Raw genomic sequence first — 23441 nt, 5'->3', positions numbered from 1 at the left:
TAATTCAAAAGGACATCTAATTCGTACGAGAAACTCGTTTTTATTCCCGCTACGAGAGAAGAGGTCATCCCGTTGGAAGCGCGGGAAGGAGAAAAAACTGATGGAAACGAAGAAGAAAAGGAACGGAACGATTGACTGGACAAAGAATAAATTACTATGTTCCACAACTTCCGCCGGCATGGAATCGAAAACGTCTCACTCACAGTGCGTCGTGCTTGCTATCCACCAAGAGCTATCTAAAAAAGCTTCCAAGCGGAGGAGGTCACCCCTATGTAACCGCGTGTCATGACGAATCAAGAAGAATCTCTGTAAACGAAAACCCGCATACTCTCCCTCATGTTCTAAACTATTCTGTCCAGAGAAGACAGCAAATCGAGATCGTCGAACGAAGAATTTACCGAACGCCGAACGGAACTAGATGCCTCCAGCTCTATTCATGCTAATGCATTCCATTCACATTCTTCAGCGCACGGAACTAACGTCAGGAACATACAAGTACTCGTTGTAGAAAAGATATAGCGAGGATGTAAAGTCAGACGATCGATGAGGTTCACAATTTTCAACGATCGGAACAACTAGTCGACAACCATCGGAACCAATTCAGAATCAATTGCTCCTTTATAGTACTTATATCTATAAAAAAAAATGGTCTACTCCTCCAAAGAGAAACAGTTGTAACTCACTTATTTTCTAATTTATATTTTGCAAGCTCCGATTTCGTGGCTCGTCGAAATTCGATAAACTCAATGAGTGATTCGATGGACGATTCGATTAACATCAAATTTGGATGAACTTGAGCAGAATGAGAGATCCTTATTAAGAAATTGCGAGCGTAAAAAATAAGAGCGAGAGTACCACGAGCCCTCCGGTAGCAAGGGAACGCGTAACCAAAGGGGGTCCATGTATTGGGCGTTCTTTAAGATGGCCGATCTCTTCGCGGCGCGGAATCAATATTGTTGGATTGACTCGATAACGCCTCGTAAATATAATAAAGCCCTTGGAACCTCGTCCCTCTGGATCGTCTGTGGCGCGGGGCAGCGCTGCCTAACAGAGATAATGGTCGAAGCCCTGGGCACCCGGTAGGCCTCTACTATGGAGGGGTTCGATGGAAGGGCCTTACAACCCCCTCTACACAAGTTTCCTACTCGTCTCTGTCGCTCTCTCTTCCCCTGCATGCTTCTCTCTCCCTCTCTATCGAGCGAAACACGTCGCGGCCAGAGCTGGCGGGCAACGCAACAACCGAGTCAGTGAGACTCAGCCCGAGCCGGCGAACGGTTGGCTCTTGGCGCGTTCTTTGCATCCGTTCGTCTGTTTGTCCGTTCGTCTCGTGTTCTACTGCGATCGTCGACCGTTCTACGAACTCTTCCACGACTGTGTGTGGTCCCTGGATCTGGATTCGCTGGAAGTTCTTGCTCTCCGGAACACGATAAAAACAGGACGATCCTTTCGATCGATACGAAATAGGGAAGATCGAGCGTGACACGACGTTTGTTGATCACAGGATTCGTCGCTCAGAGTTCGGAGATTTTTCGAGTATTCCGGAGGACATTGTGGTCGACGTAGTGTCGATTCTAGAGGAAGAAGACTGGAATAGCAACGGAGAGGATTCGACAATGCTGGCGAACGTGTAGCGAGCACGCGGAGACTTCGACGACCGGTACGAGGATGTCGCGCGTCGTGGACCACCCTGACCGTCGTTGTCGTCACCGTGTACCGGTGACGACGATCCTCGCGGCGATCTTACGGTGAGATCGCGGGGCCCGCGTGTACGTGTCTCTGCGCGAGCTTTTCCGTGTATAAATAGACTCGATACTCCATCTCGGATTACGAGAAACAGCTCCGATTCGCGAAAGTATACGCGGCCAAGTGTAATCATTTACATGTGAGCAGGAAGAAATCCTTGTATCTAACAACCGATACGAGTAATCCAATAAACGTTCCGTGAAAATAGTGTTATGATCTTCAAGGAGATATCGGTGCACGGTTTCGGAGCAGGGACAAGTTTTAATGGAGTTTGAAAGTGGTGACAAGTTCGACGAAAAGTGATCGTTTTTCGAACGATGATCCCAGGCGTGACAGCTGGTAGTTCGATATCGAGTGCAAGAAGGAAAGCGTGATTGATCGGGGAAACGACGAAGGGAGAAGTAATTGTCAGGAAGTGCAATTTTCGCGATAGCAACGCACGTGTACATGTAAGCTCCTCTTCGCTTCACACGACGCCCGTGGGAAGCTGTACTAATCCCGGATTAATGCACGCTGGAAATCACAGCATGGAGGACATAGTGAGTACATTTCACCTGTCAAGCAGCTATTATTTTCGGGGAAGGGAATGAATTTCACTTGAAAAGAGTAAAACAACGTCGATGACAGATCGACTGGCGTGTTATTAACGGGGACCCCGGTTAGACGAGCGTTTGCAGTCTCTTCTCGTGCCACGAGTCGCTTTGCCACCCTTCTAAACGTTGTAAGCGTTGTAATCACAGAGCCCCGCGCAAATGACGTACGATCGTCGAACGTTAGCCGCACACGATTGTTAATAATTACAAGATGAAACGCGGAAACAAGCGTGGACACGTATACATAAGTGAGGTGGCAGCGGGTACTTCGAAAGCCGGGCTGCAATTATTGGGAAACAAACATATTCAAATCATTGGAGAAACACTGTGATTCATAAAGAAGCCAACCCTTAGATTATAGTCCTTCGAAATGTCGAATTCTCTACACTTCTATAAAAGTAATACCTAAAGCGGGTAATTTTATTCTGGTTAGAGTTTACAGAAATTTATCGATTCATGATTGATCTAAATTATTAGCATGGTAGTTGATTCGAAACCAATGCCAGGATGCAGTCTGCATCTTTCCATGTATGAATCTCCTTTCATTCGCATCGATGATGAATGTCTTACGTATCATCTCGCGTAATATTTATTACAACGAAAAAAGAATCGCGAGATTTATTGAATCGATATGCCCGGTTGGTGTAAGTTAGCTAGTACTGATTACAGTCGAAGCGATCACTGACGAGAGTCTAATGGCCGTGTCATTCTGAAACCTATTTCTCGAACAAAACGCACATCATCAAGATTGATAGAACCTTGGTTAATTGAAAAACTCCAAATTAGTTCAGTGTCTGATGATTTCATCGATGGCACTGGAGAATTAAATCTTCGCCTTCGCTCATTTCGCTCATTCCATTGAAAAATTCTTCGATATTAAAACCACGTCATCTATACCGAGGAACTGAATGTCAAATGACTAAATCTTCATTCCTAAGAGTAATCACTACAAAAAACCTGCAAACTACGTCATCCGAGTTAGACTTTCGAAAAGAGAAGGAAACGAAACGCGATCCATCGTTCGCCGAGACAACTTTCGCGAGTTAAGCGCGTCAGAATAAATCGCAGTCGGCGAAATCGCACGTGGGAACCGGCGAATTAAAGCGATACAAGAGGAGCGGAGGGAGGCACGTACCTGCCAGAAGTACTCTGGATGGATGAGCGTCGACGGGCGTGACAGCCGGCGTATTAAGGCAGCGACAGACAAATTTCTGAAGCGCGCTCGCAAAAAACGCGGCCGCTCGCGGAGAAGAGAAGTGTTTCGTCCTCGTCCGTACAGAGGAAGGATCGTCGCTCGGTGGCTCGTTACGCCCCGGTCGATTAGTCTTCCGAAGCGACTCCACGTTCGCCGCACTACACGTGCACACCGCGCCGGCTCGCGTACGCCGCGGACAAGCAAATTCATTAAAACCGGTTCATTTAATAGGCGCGCGCATTACGCGCTCGCTGAAATTTCGCCGGCGAGACGAAACGCGCTCTCTCTCGCTGACGAAATACACCGCGTGTCTCCATTTTTCATTCCCTTCGCGGTCTATCTTGTTCGTCGTTGCCGAGGATAGTTAGGAGAAACGGATCGCATCGAGTATGATGAACCAAGAACAGGATGAAGGACTGACACACATTATGACCACAGCGAAGATCGGAGGAATTGTTTCGATGATGTAGCAATTCTTGATTCGTTCCTTGAATTATGATAAATAGTCTTTGCTTCGTTCTTTTTTTGTTAGGATTTTGCGGGTACAATTTCTTTTAAAGTTTTAGATTTACACCTAGTAAATGATCTTCAAGTTCTATTTCAACGTCTTCTAAAATCGCTCAATAAAAAGGCATTTCGGAAACTGCGTTCAACTTCAGCTTTTTGAACTCCCACAGTCATTGCATATTAAACAAACATTGTCGAGAATTACAAGCTTCTAATTGTAATTCCCATTGCCGAAATACGTTATGTACTTGATATTTCCTATTTGGAAGAATTTCGAAAGCGAAGAACACACGATACAAAAGCAGTCACTATCCGGTGTCTCTGGGTGTTCAGTCAATTAGCTCGGTAGAAAGGCTCGCGACGCGAGAGCATGCGTGAAAGCATAGTTCGCATTGGTCGGCTTGCGCGGCTCGTTCGCGCGGGACAATAAGACGGGGATTGCATATTGTTGTTTATATTTACACGGCACGGCATAAATCTTCGTTTAACTCGCATTCAGCGGACGTTCGAGCGAAATACGGCCGCGCGGCTCGGTGCGACGCGAGCGGATCGGCTGCGAGCCGCGTCACACCGCGCAGCACTTCGTCACGGACAAAGCGCGGTCTTCATTAAAGCTAGCCTCTTTGCGTGCCGGCCAACCATTAAGGACCAAGGACCGGCCTACGACTAATTTGTACTGTAAATGAGATCTCGAGGATCGTTACCCCCCGTGAAACAACGCCGCTTCGAGCCGAACCCTCTTTATACACTCTTCCTTTCGGAATTTCTGCTTGATAACGCGCGATCGTGTTTTCTATGGTCTCGTTTTCTTTCAGCGATACAATTTCACCGTGGGAGGAACTCCTTTTCTATCGTAAAATTTATAACCTGTGAAAGTGAGTTCGTAATTCCGCGTAGGATAAGTGCAATTTTATTTCTAGGACCTTTTGCACAATATTTTCGCTATTAATATTAGTTCAATTATGCGCAAGAAGATCCTGATAAATTGGTTTTTATTTTAAATTTAAACACTGTAAGTTACAGATGTTGAAACAATTGAGACTAAAAAAGTTACACTTCCTTAAATTCTATTGCGCGAATCTCGGCGTAATAAGAGATAGGTGTTAAAATTGGTAACTAGTAATGGAGTCTCGTACGAGGAACATTCGTTACCGAAGAACAACGAATCATTGTTCACGAGATACGGTTCACATAGTACCTTAAAATTTCCCATAAATCTCGTCTCGCATGATATTTCATTCTTCCTTTCCGCCGTGCATTTGCACATAGTCATAACGTATAATTAAGACTCACCTTGCAAAGGTTGCAAGCTTGCACTTAACCCGGCGCTCCTCCTCCTGACGATTTCAGCCGAATCGCCGTAATAAAATACACGCACAATGGCCAGATAAGATTTGAAAGCTCATTGTTTAGAGCGGTACCGGAGAAAATACACCTCGATCTCCGTAAATCATCTTGCACAAACATCGTTACAGGCTGTCCGAGATCTGAGGCTTTGCGAATCGCGCGACGTGTACCGAACCTCCCACGTTACAAGGGAGAAACGACTCGATTAGCGGAAACCGCGGTCGCTTAATGGCGGTTTCTCGTCCGGCGATCGTTTCGAATTTTCTCTCGTACACGCTCGTGTACCGATACGGTGTATATACACAGCGAAATATCCGATGGCCGTGGGCCACGATCGGCTCTAACACGCCATGAAATTGCAAGAACGACGACTTTGCTCACCCGCTGGAAATTGCAGTCGTACGTGTTGACCGCTTCGAAGCAGGCGAACTCCGCGAATGACACCGTCCATTCTACCATCGCTGGTAATGACGCTGTTTTACAGATATTAATCACGATATATCGAAGTGAAACGAATCCTCTGTTCGCGACAGCAATCGGCCACTCGCGGCTTTTACACACCACGCGGCTCTTCTATATAATTTCGCCATTTTAAACACCGGCTTTTAACAGGAGGTAGCGACACACCCTCCAGCTCCAGACTTTTTTTCGCTTTCGGCTTGACTCCTCCGGCGCAACCGAATTACTTTTATTAGGACGAAGTAGCGTGTAATTATAGTCTATGGTAACGGACAGAGGCAATTCCATTCAGTAGTGAAATTGCTGCGGTAATTCTAATTTTTTACACTTCGTTGACTTCCGTGCTACGTGAATAACGAAGAGAAATGGCCTCCAATTTTGTTCCGATTCTCTAACGCTTCAAAAGTTCATCGAGTATCTTTTTAATCCATCGACGCGATGGTTCGTGCTTTGAAGCATATAATAGAATTATTTTCTGCTTACTCGGTTCAATAACTTCAATGTAATATCTACATTTCACTCGCTAGAAATAACGAACATAAACGTTCAAATACTTCTGCAAACCACCGTGCAAATAAGAGAATTAAACGTCAGCTTGTTTGACAATTTATTTCCAACGGTGTAATTACCCTTTTACAATCCTTCCAACTTAATTTCATCTGTGTTTTAACAACTCAAGCTCGATCAAAACCTCTCATCCTCGTAAGATACGTACAGAGAAACTTTCCTCGCGGGAAAGTAATGATGATAGACTATCGGATGAAAAAGCACACCGCGCGTTTAAAAGATAAACTTGCAAATGGCACGTATAATGACGCGACAGCCTACAATGATCTCTGCTCATTCCCGCAGAGGTAATTCGCGTATAATGTTTCCATGAATTGAGACATTAGTTTCAGAGAAACGCATGATCGCGATTCAGGCGCGTGCGTCACGACTGGCAACACAGTTTTTCCGAGTCCCAAAGCTCGCAAGAAGAAGCTGATGACTACCCTCGGGGATACGTTTGTAGCAATTTTCACCAGGTTCCGACTGACCTACCTGCTTATGCAGCTTGGCTCGATCAAACATACAAACGGATCTCTACCGGAGCATTTATATCGCGGCGGGCTGAGGCGTGCGCAATATTTCGCCTGTCCGCGAATAGCTTTTATGAAAATACAACTATCAGTAAATTACCGTCGCGAAATTACGAATATCGTGGCTCGTATATCACGGCGATTATTTTACGTACGAACGGAAATTTATCGACCAGATCCGACGCGTCCGTTCGTTCGTTCGTTCTTAACGCAGCGACAGCGCGTAGTTTCGCGAGTTATTCATTATCCCGTCTTCTCGCCTGGGAATTTTCGTTCTGGCCCAGCGCGAGAAGCGTTTACTGTTCATTACCAAGAAAGTGACAGTGACTTTAAAAAATACAAGTCATATTTTCTTCTTTTATAAGTCTCGTATAAAATTCAGTGTATTGTCAACCAATCGCGTTTCAACGCTATCTTTGCGTTCTATTAAATATGTGCTTTGTAAGTAGCGTAAAAGTCGGGAAATTGACAAAAATGAATTTATCGTAACTTTCGATCTTCGGGAATTTTATCGTTCCAAATATGTACCATGAACAATGATCTCAGGATGTATTCCTTTTTCGTGCGTATTCCCCTCACGCTCCGCATAATTTCGAAGCTTTGTTCACGAAAATGGCACCGTCTGACACCGCATCGATTATCTACTCTCGAATGCTCGAGCATTCGGCCGGAGATCTAACGCGAATTCGTAAATCTTGCGCGGCCTGTGGTGGCGGCAGCGACACCCTCAATGCTCCCTGAATTCTGATCCGAATCTGGCCGATTTTGTTTCCTCTACGCTCTACACGTTGCTGCCTTTTTTTCCTCAATGTCTCGTCCACAACCATTGCAAGTCGCGGTCGCATTCAGAATTCACCAGACCCTGTCGCCAAAGGGGTGGAGCCGCAGGAAACAGTGTCACCGGTATTCTCACCGGATAAATCTCTCTGTCGCCATGTGCCTTCAGAAACGTCATTATCTACATACTGTACACGTGGCTGGTTATGTGTTCTTCGAGTGGAAACGCGGTGCTTCATATTGGCGTTGCGTTGGGGTGCGAGATTATAGCGTGGGAAGAAACACGTGAATGATGATGACTGAGCGTAATACAATTCTCGTAGGGGTGAGGAGGTTAGTCTTTTATCGACAATCCTGGTGAAAGCGAGCTTTGAAGTTTAACGAGGGCAGGAGAAGGAAAAGAAACACAGGCCGAGAATACCTAGGAAGGGTGTTTCATAAAGTTCGGAACCGGAATGACATTCATAAATAATTTATCCGGTTTCATAGCATAACCGGTGCAACTACGCAGACCCGTTTCTGTGTTTACTAGTGTTCATTCTTTAGCCTGGATTACAGTAAGAACCGGATCTTTGAATGATTCCAAAGGAATCAACGGTGGTAAAATGACTTTCACTGAATCACAGACGAAAAACACGATCTACGCGGGTTAAGGAACACGAAATTCAGTTTGAATCGATGGTTTCTACTAATTACAGTGGGTTCTGCTCCAAATCAACGTTTCGTTTCGAGCACGAACGAAATTACGTTGACCCTTGTCCGAGCATATAGCCCTTGTACAAGCATAAATGTATTCTATACAGTTCTGCACGGGGTTAATTATCGTATTCGAATTTAATTACCCAGGAAATCGAACTGGCTTCCGATTAATCGCGACACAAATTACATACACGTCAGTGATTAAAAATAAACGAGAGCTCAATATAATGCAACCGATGGAAGAAAAATGCGAGAGGATCACGCGAACACCGCGAAACACCATATGCCCTCCCCGTGCTCAATTTTATCATCCTGGATCACGAACCTGGAGGCCTTGGTTCGTTATAGTATCACCCTCAATCAGACGAATTCTCTACGCATCTGCCGCGTTCCCCGCAAGGCAGCCGCGCGTGTCCATGCGCCGATGGTGACACGACGACGAAGTTTCCATGGACGCTTTTTCGATGCCATTCGAGACAGCTGCGTTACTTCCCATCGAGGGTTGAGTGACGTAAACGTTTTTCAGTGAGATAATAGCCGATCGACCATATTTGTCGAAGGTGGGCTTAAATATTGGCGGAGGGATATTTAACCCATTATGAAATCCAATCGTTTATTCGTGTTTGTTCGAGTAATGGAAATAATGGATTCTTTTTAATTATATGGATTCTTGAAAATATAGAAAAGTTGCATAATGCCGCCGCCAGTAACGATTAGAAACGAGTTTCTCAATAAAAGCTAGATTGCCACGGCATCACCAAAATTCCATCGACTAATCAGGCACTCTCCACATTCCACAACCCTCATATCCACAAATTCCCGCTATAGAACTATGGAATCCTGATAATAACAAAATTCTTCAGAATCGAGATATTTACTTTTCTGTTCTTTGATCCTGGGAAACGCCCAATCGCACGGTTAGGGTTGCGCGCATCAACGCAAGAACCGCGCAATGAAAAGTGAGTCAGCGCTAAGCGGAGGCGGCTTGCGCTCAGGTTTCCTCCGTTAGGGACTCGCGCTAATTGGCAGTTATTTCCTATCCTACGTCTACCGGTGTTTACCGTATACGCAGCCGCCGCATGCATATGCATACGAAGCTTCTCTGGAAATTCTTGGACCGATGTGCACGGATTCGCGCGATAGCGTGCCCTGTTGACCCCGACCGACCAAGAAGAACGTATAGTTACTAGCGACTTGTATCGGTGCACCCTCGTACGGACCACGTTTCACCACAGAAACTGCGCCGCCATTTGCATATCGCGGAGGGTGCCATTGAAAGCTGACAAATCGACATCGTGCGACTAGTTGAAACTTTTTCGTTTGTAACAAAAAATTTTAGAAAAGCTGGCAATACATAGAACGTACGTAATTTAACGTAGCTATTCTAATAATATTTCTCTACATATTACGCTTCATGATATAATATGCCGTAAATCCGGCCATCACGTGCATCTGTTTATTCCTGACTCGGCTCGTTGCACAGAAAACAGATTACCATCTCGATTAATTAAGGTACCAGGTTTTTAAATTCCCCGTAAAAATTAATCTCCGGCCCTTACGACAGAAGATTTCGATACAGTCCACTTTATCAGATCTCTATGCATGCGGAGAGTTGCAACTCGGTGCAACAGAATACCATAAGTCGTACGGTATGTGTAGTACGGGTTTTCGACAACAACAGTGGGGCTGGCTAATTTATTAGCGTGTCGCGTCATAACCGGTGATATATCGGTAACGACGGCTGGTATTTTGCTACGGCGAAACGAGGAACGACTACATTTTTGAGATGGTATTAACAAAAACCAGGAGGAGGCAGGGTTACAAGATCCATCGGCGGATGCATGCATATTTATGCAGCGGCGCGGCGGAGGGAGCATTTCTTTCCGCGGCGCTGATGGCTTATAACACCCAGATCATCGCCGGCGCAGAACGCCCTTATAAGATGAATTCGCAAGCAAGAAACGCCATTAGCAGTGTCGAGAAATTTATCTTCTTCGCGCTGGGGACAGAGTCGCGCGGCTTTGGCGAATCAGGCCGACGCGACCATGCGATTACTTAGTCGCGTTATTATCTGCACTTTATCATCGTCAAACGGCGTTGAGACATTTGGAACGCCTCGCGACCTGTATGTCGACGAGCTCGTGGAGCTTGTTTCGTTTTTTCCCCAACTACCACTCTTTAATTGCTTTTCTTTTAATTTCCTCGATATCACGGAGTAGAAGATTAAGCGTACAGGATTTCAAAGTCTTTGCTTTCGTTTGCGATCCTTCTCTTCCATCGTTAAAGTATCTGATACGAAACAGTGTGTTCTAAAACATTGCAAAACTTTTCGTACGTAAGACTCTTGTTGGTTTTCTGATTTTATATCGCTTGGCCGCGCAGTATTTTAATGTGAAGTAGTTACAGAAGTGAATAATAATCCGCTTGCAAGGTAATGAACTTGAAGTCTAAAAACGATGCCACTAGGATCGCATCGTTACGCGAGGAGAAAGGATCGTTAAACTTAAACTTCAATTATTCGCGAAAAACTCGTCGATTCAGTGGCTCGACACCTTATTACCGAGAAGATTATACCTCGCGCGTTAATCATACCCTTAACGCGACCCCGGCTATGGGTGACGAGTGTTTTCCGCTGCTTTCGTCGCTGCTAAACGAGGTGAAACGGACGCGATAGGAGGAGAAGAAACTGCTGGCAACAAACGACGTACACGAGGACAATTCGATGGCCAGCTGGAACGCTCATAGGATTTAATCGTCGCTAGATAAATTCAGCGGCTTCTTAATTAGCGAATCTGATGTTCGCGCTGACGAGCGGCCAGACCGTGCGAGATCCGGAGGAAGGAAGAGTAGGAGGAAGAAACACACCGCGTACCGGCTCATGCATTATGTATCGTACGGAATACAGCCGGTATTGGACGCCTAGGAACATTTACTGACCGCTCGAACGCCGGTACACGCCACCGGTACCTGCATTTATAGAAGTACGCAAATTGGCTGCAACCGTTCGCTCGCGCGAACAGCTCTCGCGCCGAGAGGACGCGAGTCGTGGAATCGTTCAGCGATGTTCCTCGTATAATTCCGCCGGAATAATTATAATTGTTAATCGTCGGGGCCAAGAGATGGAATCCAAGAATCCAAGCGTTGGTATGTTCGCGATTCAACGCGATTGGTATGTTTGGGGATTGTCGTACGTTGTATTCAATGGGGTCGAGGACGCGTGTCATTGTTGTCGACGAAATTGCTGCGGTTTTCTTACCTTGACGTTGCCAGTGTTTTATGTTCGAAGAACTCGAAAGCGAGGTTCGTGAAAGAATGCAAAGTAGTGCGATGAAATATGGTACAGGAAATTGACGTCGGTTTAAAGTCGTACGTAGGTTTGAAGAGATAATAGTGAAATATATCTGGAGTGGTTAGTGTAAGAATATTCAAGATTCGAATTGTTAGTTTAGTATAACGTGAGTAATTGAACTTTCTCCTATATGTCCGTGCCTAACAGATGACTACATCATTCGTCAGAGTTTTCACACACTTCGTTTCGGTTACATAACACTAAGAACGAGCCTTACAAATGGTTCCGCTGGCTCGTTTATAGTCTCATTATAATCGAGTATGCAACGCGCTGCATTTTTACAAAAAAGCTCAAGAAATATGAGTAACCCTCGTTCTTTGGAGTAATAATACCGACTGTTTCCTTAATTGCACACCCACAGCCGAGTACAGGAAATTCGAAGATCGAGCATCCATTTGGTTGCTTAACACGAAAAAGCCCGAAGTAATATCGTGGTCACGGGAAGTGCTTATAATCAGCCCGTCAAAAGCGAGTCTCTAATGACGGGCTTGTGCAAATCAACCTGTATTCAACGTGTACAGTGTTGCAAGAATTTTGATACCGGTGATTAGGTACGTGGAAGTACGATCCTGCAATTCGAAATGCTCGAAACACGTAAGTACACGATGCGGCATAAGAGGCGGTGCGTTTCTGGTTTGGTTCAGATGGTACGAGAAAAATGATAAAAATCTTCCCTTGGCTCGGTTGCGACACGAGTTCTTTGTGAAATGACGATGTCCAACGTAAATCCCCGTAATCAGATCAGCGTCGAGACATTAACGCATTGTTACCGGTCTGCGAAGGAGGCCCGGTTTCACTCCGTTTGATATGCATCATCTGCCGTGCGCTGGTACGAGTACGTATCGATCGAAACATCGCGGAAATTCCATACCGGTGAACGCAGGACTGCGTGAAATAGAAACGCATTGTTTTCCGTTAACCATTCGAGAGCTGCCGCTCTCTTTAAATATCATAACTTCCCACGTTAAACGCTATCCGCTGAATAGTATGCGTGCGAGGATTCTCAGACGATCGTTCGACGAAGCGCGTGGGCGTGTGTATCTTTTGCTCGTAGCAAACTTCGTTCATCTTTGTATACCTTTTTCTAGAAGGATACTGACTACATTGATCTAAATTTAGCTAAGTTTTCTTCAGTATGAAGAGCAGGATGTTCTCCAAATGATGTCTAAATTGATTATTACGATATAAAACTACACATTTTCCTGATATCGCAATGTGAACTTTATGAATACCATCTAAATCGCTCTCTTTTTTGTAATTTTCTTTTCCTGTTTCTCCCTTCACAGTCCAACATAGATTAGAGGTTGCATTTTGTAAAGAAAGGTCTCTGGCGTAATAACGTTTTCACGCCTCCGCAACCGGACGTGCAGCGAGACAGAACTTTTTTGGCTCGGCCCCTCGACGTAGTTTTTGTACGAATTTAATTAAATCGTCATCGCGGTCGGTCTAACGAATGCTGATGATTATGATAAATATTCCACGAAGCGAGCGGAACAGGAGCGGTACGCGAGTCGTGAATAGAGTAAACGGAGCTGTTCGTTAAAAAGCCATTAAGCTCTCTCAGCCACCTACGGTTCTATGTTCTCCATGCGTTCTGTCAATTTTACCATTCCCAATGGTAAATAGTAATTACAAGTTTGCTAGCAACTTTACGCAATCGTTATTCTATAAATAACAAGGAGAATCATTTAGGACGTTACGTTATGGATTATTACACGAAAGAATCATATCACGAAGATTCCGTCGTTAAACACATACTCTGCTCAACTACGACCTTTTTCTTTTTCTACCGAAAATTACTCTCAGGTGGTCTGCTTCTTCCAACAAATCCTCTAACCCGTTTCTTCTAACTAAGCACACTTTAGCCGCAAATTATCCACTTGAAATTGACGGAAGAACATCGCGCGTTTACCAGATCCTTCGGATTCCAACGTGTTAATTTAGAAACGGACTTCCCCGGTGGAACACCGGAGCAGCAACAGGAACGCGAATCGTTTCCAAGGAGAGAATGTCGTTGAAGAGGGCCGACACCGGCGATGCACAGCACTTCACGAAACGCTTTACGAGTACGATGATGTATAAATATCCCGCGTGTTAAACGGTGCACCGGCTCGCGGTACCGCGTTTTCCCCTAGTAAGTACATCGTAGACAAAGGGGCAAAGAACGTAGCGCTGCCGGCATCAATCAGGAGGAAAGAGAAAAGCGGACCAGACATTCCTTTCCACGCGAGAGTATACCCGTTTCGCTATGCTATGCTCTCGTGAATAGCCGTTGGCCTGACTTAACTAACGCCTAACTCGACTTAAGTGCGAGCTAGCCGAGCGTCTAACTGCAGCAGACCTGGCATAAGGAAGAACCAACGAGCGGACAGATTGCGCTGTGGCTAATCGCTCGCGCGAGGGAAAATCGCGGCCTTTCCAAGCTCCTCCCGCGATACATCTCGGCTTCGACGCTTTTGCTTGGTGGTATTCGCGAATAGTATTCCTCTTGCTACCATTTAACTCCAGCGTAAATCGCCAGTTCTATATTTTGTTCTCCAATTTTTTTATTCTATAGCGAAGAAATCTGCAATTTCTGTGGATCCTCGTTCTTTGACTCGCATCTACACATGGAACTGTCAAAAATACGTCGAACAGCTGCTTTTATCACGTTCTGTGAATATCGTCGCAATTTTGTACGAATCCGTATAATACGAGGATTCACGGTAGTTGTCGTGATTCTTAGTAAAGAGCGGATGGAGGACTAAATAGCATGTGGAGGACTTAAATATCGAACCGTGACTTTAACGCGCAGCAACTTAGGTGAGACAAAGGGAAAGATGCGAGGGAAGGGACAGAATATACGATAAAAAACGAAGGCTCCCCGACTGTGACGCCCACGCTTAGTCTCGAGTCAAGGCTACGTCAAGTTCAAGGAGAAGAAGACGCCCTGTGACGGACCGATCGAACGAGATCGATACATTAGAAGCGCGTACGAACGCATAAATCGAGGCTCGAGCGTTGTAACCGCAGTTTATGATGACGTTAAATAGCAACAGCCTTGGTACGAGGGTAATAAACTCTATTAATGAGTTTCGTTAATGGTGGCCGACGCTTTGAGTAGCCGGGAAACGCGACGGAGTCGATTAGACGTGCCCGCTTTATGTTCTCATTTTCAGATCCACCGATCGTGGAATATTAAAGCCTCGAGTAGAAAAATTACCTTTTCAATTCAGCGTAGCGCATTCGTATTAATGCAAACGGATGTTTCGTTCCGCTATTACGAGTCACTGAATCGCATTCGCTCTCCGAATATTATACTTATCCACGGTCGATCATCATTAGTTACGTTTAAGTACATTATTATACTTCGTGTTCATGTTTTTGCGACTACTATCAATCACTTGGACGTTAGAATGATCGTATATTACTTTATCACAATTAATACGACATATGCATTGCTTCGAACAAAACATTTATTATTCAATCGACGATTCTAAAATTAACATAACATCGATCTATCCCTATTTACCTCTTTAACAATGTTGCAATCGTCGAATAGATTATACATTTCACGCCTTAAATGTCATCATACATACGTCGATTATTAATAGTGTTTGTCATTTTATTACACTATGAAAAACTGATATTACCGAAAGTCCAGCATCTCCCTAGCCCAACAATCCTCGTAATCTAATTATTCCGACTAACACGCCAGCTGTGAATCGTGCGCACATGAAACTCTCGTTTAATCATGATTTATGCCACGTTTTGCGACGATCATTGGAGCCTCGATTCCCTCGATCGTCGATGATCACGCGCTCGCGTACACGTAGCAGTCAAGGCTACCACCGAACGCTGTTATTTGCTGGAAAGTTGCACGAGTATCGGAGGAGAATTGCCCTCGTCTTTCGAGAGAGAGAGAAAAAGATATGGTACCAGTGGCCGGCTGCGAGACGAATCACGCGAATTATTTGGTCGGGAAGCAGCGATATGGGACAGCAGCGAGCTTTCCACGACCGGTCGATTACCGATTTTCACGCGCGTTTATCCTCGGGGGTCGGTGAAATCGTCGGCCAGGTGATAGGCGACCGTCAGCTGGAACACACGCGCTCGCAGCGATAGGGTCGACACGAATCCCGTAATTTTCTACGAACGCGTATCGATTTGGTTTTAATCTAAAAGGGGAACGATTGGTTGCGAGAAATAACCGTTTGACGAAGAGGGTTGAAATTAAGTGTTCAAATATTAGTGGAGCGAGCTGCCGTGTATAATATTAATTTACTTCTTATAAGTTCGCTTTTTATAAGTTTGCTTTTTATAAGTTTTGGCGAAGTAGAGTAATTTCATCGATGGCTTAATCAAAGCGATCACCTCCTCCACGCAGATGGTCCTCCTTCCCCGGAACGCTTTCACCTTATTGTTAGAAGCTGGAAGCCAAGGGAGAGACGCGTCTAAACTCCGGCGGCCGAAACTTAATTGCCCCGTGAGGCAAAAAACGCGCCACATATTTGAAATAATTATACATCGAAAAAGTGACCGCGTCGGACAAAGGATGTTTTTACGCGTGGATCGCGACGATGGAAAGGAGGGAAAAGGGAAAAAAGGGGGGCAGTAGAACGATCCGGCGTGCTGGTGGTGATCACGGAATCACGCGAGAACGAGCGCGCTCGGTAACCTTAAATGACGGGTGGACGGAATGGACATAGGCCGATCGTGTAATTCGCGGCCCGGATTATTGAGACATCCAGGGAGACCCATTGATCCCCGATGAAGATGTCCGGTGGTTAACGAGAGAGATGAATAGGTGGTGGGCCTCTGGCGTCCGGAGCAGCTCGCTCGGGGGAACGGCAGAGAGAGGTAGCAAGCTCCGACAAAAGCAGCCTCACCGAGCACGAAACGCACCGAACACGCTAGAGATTCAAAAAATAAATTGCTCGGTGCAACGGCGTGGCAGCGCGCTCTCTCCTGGATTCGTGGTATGGTTGCTCTCTCGTGTGCTACCCGCAGCGAAATCGTGCGGATCGGTAGGCAAATTAGGAGACCGCGAGGCCCGAAGGCGCGACGGCTTCTAATGGAGACGTTCGAGGGCCGGAGGGACGAGAGGAAGAGAAGAGAGGAGACGAGAGTCGGTGGCGAGGTGGAGAGAGAAAGAGGAGACGAACGGACGCGAGTAGTGGGGAGAATAAGAGGTGGTCGCTTTGGGCGAAAGGACCCGTAGTCGTTTTCCCAAGCGAGGTGGAAGAAGAGGATGAAAGGAACCGCTCTTGGCTGGTCCACAGAAGAAAGAATAAAAAGGGGATGCGGAGCCGATTCGTAGGTAATTCGTTTCTCCTTTTCGAACCTGTATTTAGCCTCTATGCCGCTTTCCTCTGTTCGCCATCATTCTTGCTCCTTCCTCGATCACCCTTTCGCTCTCTTCCTCGATCCTACAGGAGTGAGCAAACATTCAGAGGCTGTTTTCAGGCTCGACCTCGTAATTGATCGGAAAGAGGAGCTGGAAGGTGATTCTTACAATTTATCGAAAGGGATCCATCAAGGTTGATTCTTCGGGTCTAACCTGGTATAAACTAGACTAATTGTATATCTTGTACCGTATATACACGTTACTAGAACTAGTTTTTCACCTCATAAGCCATTGGACAGAGGGTAATTCTGTTCGTAAATCATCGAGATTAATTGTTTACATGGAGCCTGCTAGATTGCTTTTAAATTACACAGTGAAGAATATATTTAAATATGCAACCAAGTTCGAATCGTACATAAAGCACCGTTTCGTCGTCTCGGTGTTTATACAAACGTGAACTCTCGAACCCTTTTTTAGTCAGTCTCCCGTGGCCGAGACCATGTGGAAGGACGCTGGGCGTCGGTTAAAATATTGGGAGCAGCTGTCCCCTTATAAACACTACAATTTAATACCCCAAACTTTGTACTTTTAATACCCGAAACCAAACTGTTACCGCATACGTTTCAAGAACCGAATACAGGGAAAGGTTGTAGAAATGTCATCTCTTTCGTCCCACGAATCTTTTGTTCCCAATTTTCCGTCATTCTAAAAGAAACAGACGCTCTATTTCCCTCTGGTCGAATAATAAACAAAGTGGCCGAAAAATTAAATAATCGTCATCGCCTTGTTAAGCGAACTCAAGAAGATCCAAATTCCAATGGAGCCATATTCCCGTGCAGAACACGCTCGAACCATTCCAGCGACAAGCTTCCTCTCGTGGAAAACACCGCTTAAAAACTGCCGTAAAAGGAAAGGACGCGAGGCGAACAAGCTACGCGCGACTCCACTTAAGTCGTTTGAAGCCGCTGAAAAAGAAACAGATCCTATGGGCGAGAGCTATGTCTCCGAACCTAATTAGCGTTATCAATGCTGGAGAAGGAAGAAGGACGATCCTCTTTTGCCAGGAGCAGAAACACACGCGGACCAGAAGACTGTCTTCGAGAGGATACACTCGAGAGAACGACTCGTCGGTTACCGATCATGGTTTAACGTGAACTCTATCTCGTTCAAAAGGCCCGTCCATCGGCTTGCTGCTTGTTCGTAGTTTCGGGAATCCGACGCGGATAATTCCTGCCGTAAAAGCGCCGTAAAGCGGCGGTAGCGTAGCCCTCGTGACCATCTCCTTTTCCCGCGAACGCGCGTAAACGCTCAAAATTATCGTTTTCACGATGGCTGGCATGGCGCGTCGATCGCCGGCTAACAGTGATTGTAGTCGCAATGCAGCGCTAGAAGATCGATTGGGGAAGGGCGGTTTCCTGTTCGCGAACTGGTAACTTTCAGTCCGCGTCGTTCGTAACGGTTGAACACGCGGTCAAAACAACGTAGCTCGAAGCTTGTTGTTTCCGCGAGCCACAGAAACGAGGGGAAGAAAGAGGAAAAACGAGGAAAGAAGAGTAAATTGAGAGAGAGAAAGAGAGCAGTTTGGTCGGTAACGAGGAAGAGAAAAATCGGCGATAATCGAGGTGAGAAGATCCTCGGGCGGCGCGAAGAGTGAACCGAGCGAGATCGGTTCGCACGATCTCTGCACTTAGTCCGCCCGGGAAGATGGGGTGAGGTTCCCCGCAATAAATATCCCATTAGAAACGCTGCGTTATGGGTAATATTATGTTAATTGCCTGTACGGGCGCCGGTGCAGCGTGCGTTTCGATCGAAGGTACGAGCTAATTTTCGCCGATGGCCTCTCCCGCCGTGCATGTCGAGGCCCTCCAATCGAGTCGGGACAGAGGAGAAGGAATTATGATAATTAAACAGTTTTGAATACCCTACATCGGTAACTGGTCGAATTAATCATCCGAACGCGGTTTATCGAAAAGCGGCAATCGTAGAACATCGATGAATAATATCAATGTTCGGCAAGTAGCAACTAGTTTTCACGGTAGCGTTGGCTGTTAGATTATCGAGAGGTTGCTCGTACAATTCGATAGATTATTAATACATCGTGAGATTAGTCCAGCCGGTCGCGCAAGCCAGTGAAAGACCGTCCGAGTTTTAAATTCTAATTTTTTTTCACAAAACTCCTCCGCCACATCTCTTCCAACCGTAAACGGAAACTTACTCGGTGACTTCTCGCCTGCGCGTCCTCCCAATCGCGCTTAATAAAGATATCCTTATTGCGAGAGGTTCGCATAACCCGTGCAAATTACGTGTCGGAATAAGAACGATCTGATCTAAGTGTCGATCGCGCTCATCCTTGTAAACTTAGTCGTTCGTCGATCACAATTCTACGCACTGCCGTGATCGAGAACACCAGAATATAATTATTTACTTTCTCTTACAATATTGTATAAATTTGTATAAAATACAATATTGAATAAAATTTGTAGACCCATGGAATCTATATCAGTAAAAACTAGAAAATATAACATGACGAATTTTTTCAACTAAAGAGAAAGTCACAAGAGAATTTGCAATTCCCAATATTTTCTTATTTGCCACTATGTTTGAGAATCTTCGAAGGCATTGAAACCATTCAGAAAGCGCTAGAATCGTCGGTAACGAATGGAACATAAGACTCGATAAATTAGCAAGGAACAAACAGAAGGCAGTAGCTGAACCTAACTATTCCATTGAAAGCTAGGCAACTTCCGCGTGTATCTTCCCCGAAGTAACAACCACCCAAGACTTACGCGTTTAAACTGTGCATTCCGCGTAAGCAGGACATAGAAGGAAACAGAGAAGAGAGGGAGGAAAGTGCCGCGAGAAGGGAGGTCTCTCCCGGTGAGACTCAGAGACACTGAACGTCGATGGCTCGCGCGATAGATTCATGCACGCGGGTTACCTGGCGAGGTCTATGCCGATCCACGGGGGATTCCTAATTCCCATGCAAATCAGCCAATTTATTTGGCAGACCGGCCTCGAACGATTAGGCTAATGCGAGCCGTTCACCCCACCACGGCCGCTCGTAAAATCGTGTTCTCTGCTCCGTTGAGACTTTAATTCGCGGCTTCTTCTGCCATCGAATTGGCCACGGTGGTCTCGCCTTGATTAACAACGATCCTCTCTATCGTGAATCTCTGGGATCCTCGCTCTTTCGTCCGAACGCTGTCGACCGATTGTGTAATTACACGTAGGAAAAGGAGAAATAACGAGATTCGTCGTCTTTCATCGATGAAATCTTGATAAAAGCTAGAATATAGCACTTCCTCTCTATTACTATAATCCGTGATTATTGAATTAGTGCAGAAATTACGATATACGTATGTATGTATAACACCTTATATATTAATTAAGAATTTTGTTATTAAAATTCGTTCGCAACATCTAATCTTACCAAAGAAATAAAGTGTACCGAGTTTTGATCAGGGATCGTACATACAATTATCAACACGCTCTATGATTCGATACAGTGTCGAAGAATTTTGTTAGGAAGGATTAGAAGTTGCGGTACGCGAAAGAAATTTATGGCCAGTCGAGATTCCTCGAAGATCCCGCGATCGGCAGCTTGCGCGGCGATCGACGCCCACGTGGCGCGCGATCTACCGACATTCTCGAGGGCCCACGGAGTCAGGAAACGTCGGCTGGAACAATGGACGGCACCGGTGATATTCTTAAATCAGAGTCGCCGATTAACGATACCCCCGCGGCCCCGTTATAGAAAAACATGCCGCGCCAGCACGCAAAGCCTTCTTCGACGGTTCTCTTTGAACGGCCGATCGCTAGAGACGCACGATCACGACCATCATAAGTTCAGCATTTAAAGAAACATCGATATTTTAGGGGTATACAGTTGGAAACGAATGGTGTAATGGATTTTCAATTTTATCGACTGCAAAAATTCGACGAAGAAATTTTCCTTCCAAGATTAAATACGAGTATTTGCGCTCTTTCCTGTTCATTTCAAGCTTGAATAAAAAATTTCTTTATCCGCTCACTCGGCTATTTGAAGCAGGATTTGTAGACGTGCGCGCTTCAACTCCATAAAATATCGTGAAAAACGTGTTGTTAAGACAATCGAGCAACATAAACGATAAAACGACTAAACAGATTCCGTATTCCAGCAATAAAATGGCGGAAATGGCTGAACTATTTACCAACGCTCCCGTTAATGGGATCGACACGTTGATTCCACGCGATAATACCATAACTAATGCTAACTAGTACTACATTACACAAAGAAACCGGTAATTCTGAAAGATCTTCTTCTTGGACGTTCCAACGCTCGACCACGATAAAAACGAAGCTTATCCGTCAGTTGCATACGTCTTCGACACGCTTGGCTTAGTTGAAACGAAATAGTCGTGGAAATGGAGAAAAGACGTTCCACGTTCGGAAGTTACACCGAATTCGTGGCCGTGATTCATGAATATTTATATACTTGCCTTTTAATCTAGTTCCACGAGACCGATTGTACCGCGCCACTGGGCCGACAAAGTACGAATCATTATGTCCGGCCCACGCATTCTTTCCGCGGCGGTCGGAGCCTCGTCTCAGCTTCTCTTTTTGATCGTGGTCTCTCGTCGAGGCGGCGGCTGCTCTTCGCGTCGACCGGCGAAGAAGGAGGAACGTCCGCGAACGCTCAGGGAAAGAGGACCGGCGACGAAGGACGAGCCATCGGGAGTCGAACAGAGCAGATAAAGAGGGAACTATCGAGGGGCAGAAAAGGAGATGGCAAAGGCAGAAAGAGGGAGAGAGGACCGGCTATACGCCGGCTGCACCGGCGGTCGAGGTGGTCCGAGCTCTGCTGGTGGCCTGCTCTCGCACTTACACACTCGATCGCACATTCGATCTTGGGTCGCGAGGCATCGCAGACGACCTCGGACCCTACGTCACCAGCTACGTGGAAAGGGGCGGCAGACTAGTCCACGCTGATCGAAACCGGGAACTGGATCGGCCGGGAGAACCGTTTTAGTCCTTCGTGTCTAGCAGCTGGATAGTTTTTGATCGAAACTTGGAGTATTTTAAAACCTATTGAATGCGTCTTTGGGGACTCTGTTGATCAAACATGGTGGGAAATGTTTGGGGAGTAATAAAGATTTTTTTATACTGCTCTCTTTAGTTAAAATGTTGTGCATACAAGTAAAGTACGAATTAGACGTCGAAAACTGGTAATGTGACTCGTATCAGCTTTCAAAGTTACGCTTGACAATATACTTGATATATTCAGAGAGTTCAGAAGGGGACTGATTACCGGAATGAATGGAAATATACATAAAAATAAGGTAGCAAGAAACGCATAAAAGAATGTAATATTAGCTTCCTACGTCTCACTCCTTTGCATTGTTCTCCGCGTAATTAAAGCATCCTACGGAGAAAATTACAGTACGTACCATCAAATCCTTTTATCTAGTATATTCAAATAAAGCATCGTTAGACGAAGAATGTTTACCATAACGATTACGGTCGACAGCTAGCAAGTGGAAGGATGGCAATCTTTTCCATCAGAGCCACATAATTCCGTTCGATTATCGAGGAAGAGGAACCGTTAATGACGCCTAGAACGGTTTTCCCTAATGAAGCGCATAGAGATCGCAATTTACGCACGTGTTTCCATCCACTAACGAGAGTCATTACTCTCTCTCCTTCTCTTTGGAAAGCAAGAGATGCCGCTGTGCTGCTGGCGATCATTTTCCCAGATGTATCACGCGTGAGAAGGACGCGAGATATTTCGCGGAATCGGTGAAACATGGCGGCGGACAAGTAGCCGCACGAACCTGTCGCCGAAGCTTTAGTCGGGTATAGGGACTAAATGCATAAGAGAGAAGAGGTTTCTAATCGCTGTGCAGCCGAAGGTTTCCACGTATCCGATCATCTCGAAGCGATATCTGGACATGAAGCTGATTAAAACTGTGAAATATCGTCACGATCGCGCAGCTGCGGCTACCTCCTCGTTACGTAACACAGCCGGATTGATAGCTGCGACAAGATTGTAATTACTAGGCCTAATGAGCCTGGGACGCGATCGATGATCGCTCGTAATTTCACGAAGATGGCTGCCAGCCTGACCCGCAAATTCCGTTACTTCGACCGAGCATTAGAACGGGAAAAAGAGAGAGGACGAAGTTAGAAAAGGATCCGTAACCTTCTACGAAACCGGAAACACGACCCCGCTGGAAATAGCCTGGTATGTAATTCGCGCGATAATTTCACTCTTTCTCCGTCCGTATCTTCTCATTACGCGGCGCGTAATAGAGACGAAAGTGGCGGGGATCGAAACGAGATCAAGATAACGCGCAGCGATCGCGGCGAGATCCGCGGATCGTAGACAGAG

The 23441-nt window shown here is 45.7% G+C and overlaps 1 protein-coding gene across 2 annotated transcripts in view; it reads left to right on the top strand.

Moving 5' to 3' along the window:
• The first annotated feature begins 984 nt into the window (after window positions 1-984).
• The window catches only part of LOC117153538 (uncharacterized), a 74627-nt gene continuing 52170 nt past the window's right edge, over window positions 985-23441 (top strand). Inside the window, exon 1 of one of the 2 annotated variants that reach the window (XM_033327680.2) lies at window positions 985-2282. In XM_033327680.2, the coding sequence (XP_033183571.1) occupies window positions 2250-2282 (33 nt within the window). In that variant the 5' untranslated portion in view covers window positions 985-2249. The remainder of the gene's footprint in view (window positions 2283-23441) is intronic. The other variant, XM_033327679.2, reaches the window with a different exon arrangement.

Source organism: Bombus vancouverensis, chromosome 1 (genome assembly GCF_051014615.1).
Source record: "Bombus vancouverensis nearcticus chromosome 1, iyBomVanc1_principal, whole genome shotgun sequence".
NCBI lineage: Eukaryota > Metazoa > Arthropoda > Insecta > Hymenoptera > Apidae > Bombus > Bombus vancouverensis.
The sequence above is the reverse complement of the archived record's forward strand: the minus strand, read 5'-3'. Positions and strand labels throughout refer to the sequence as shown.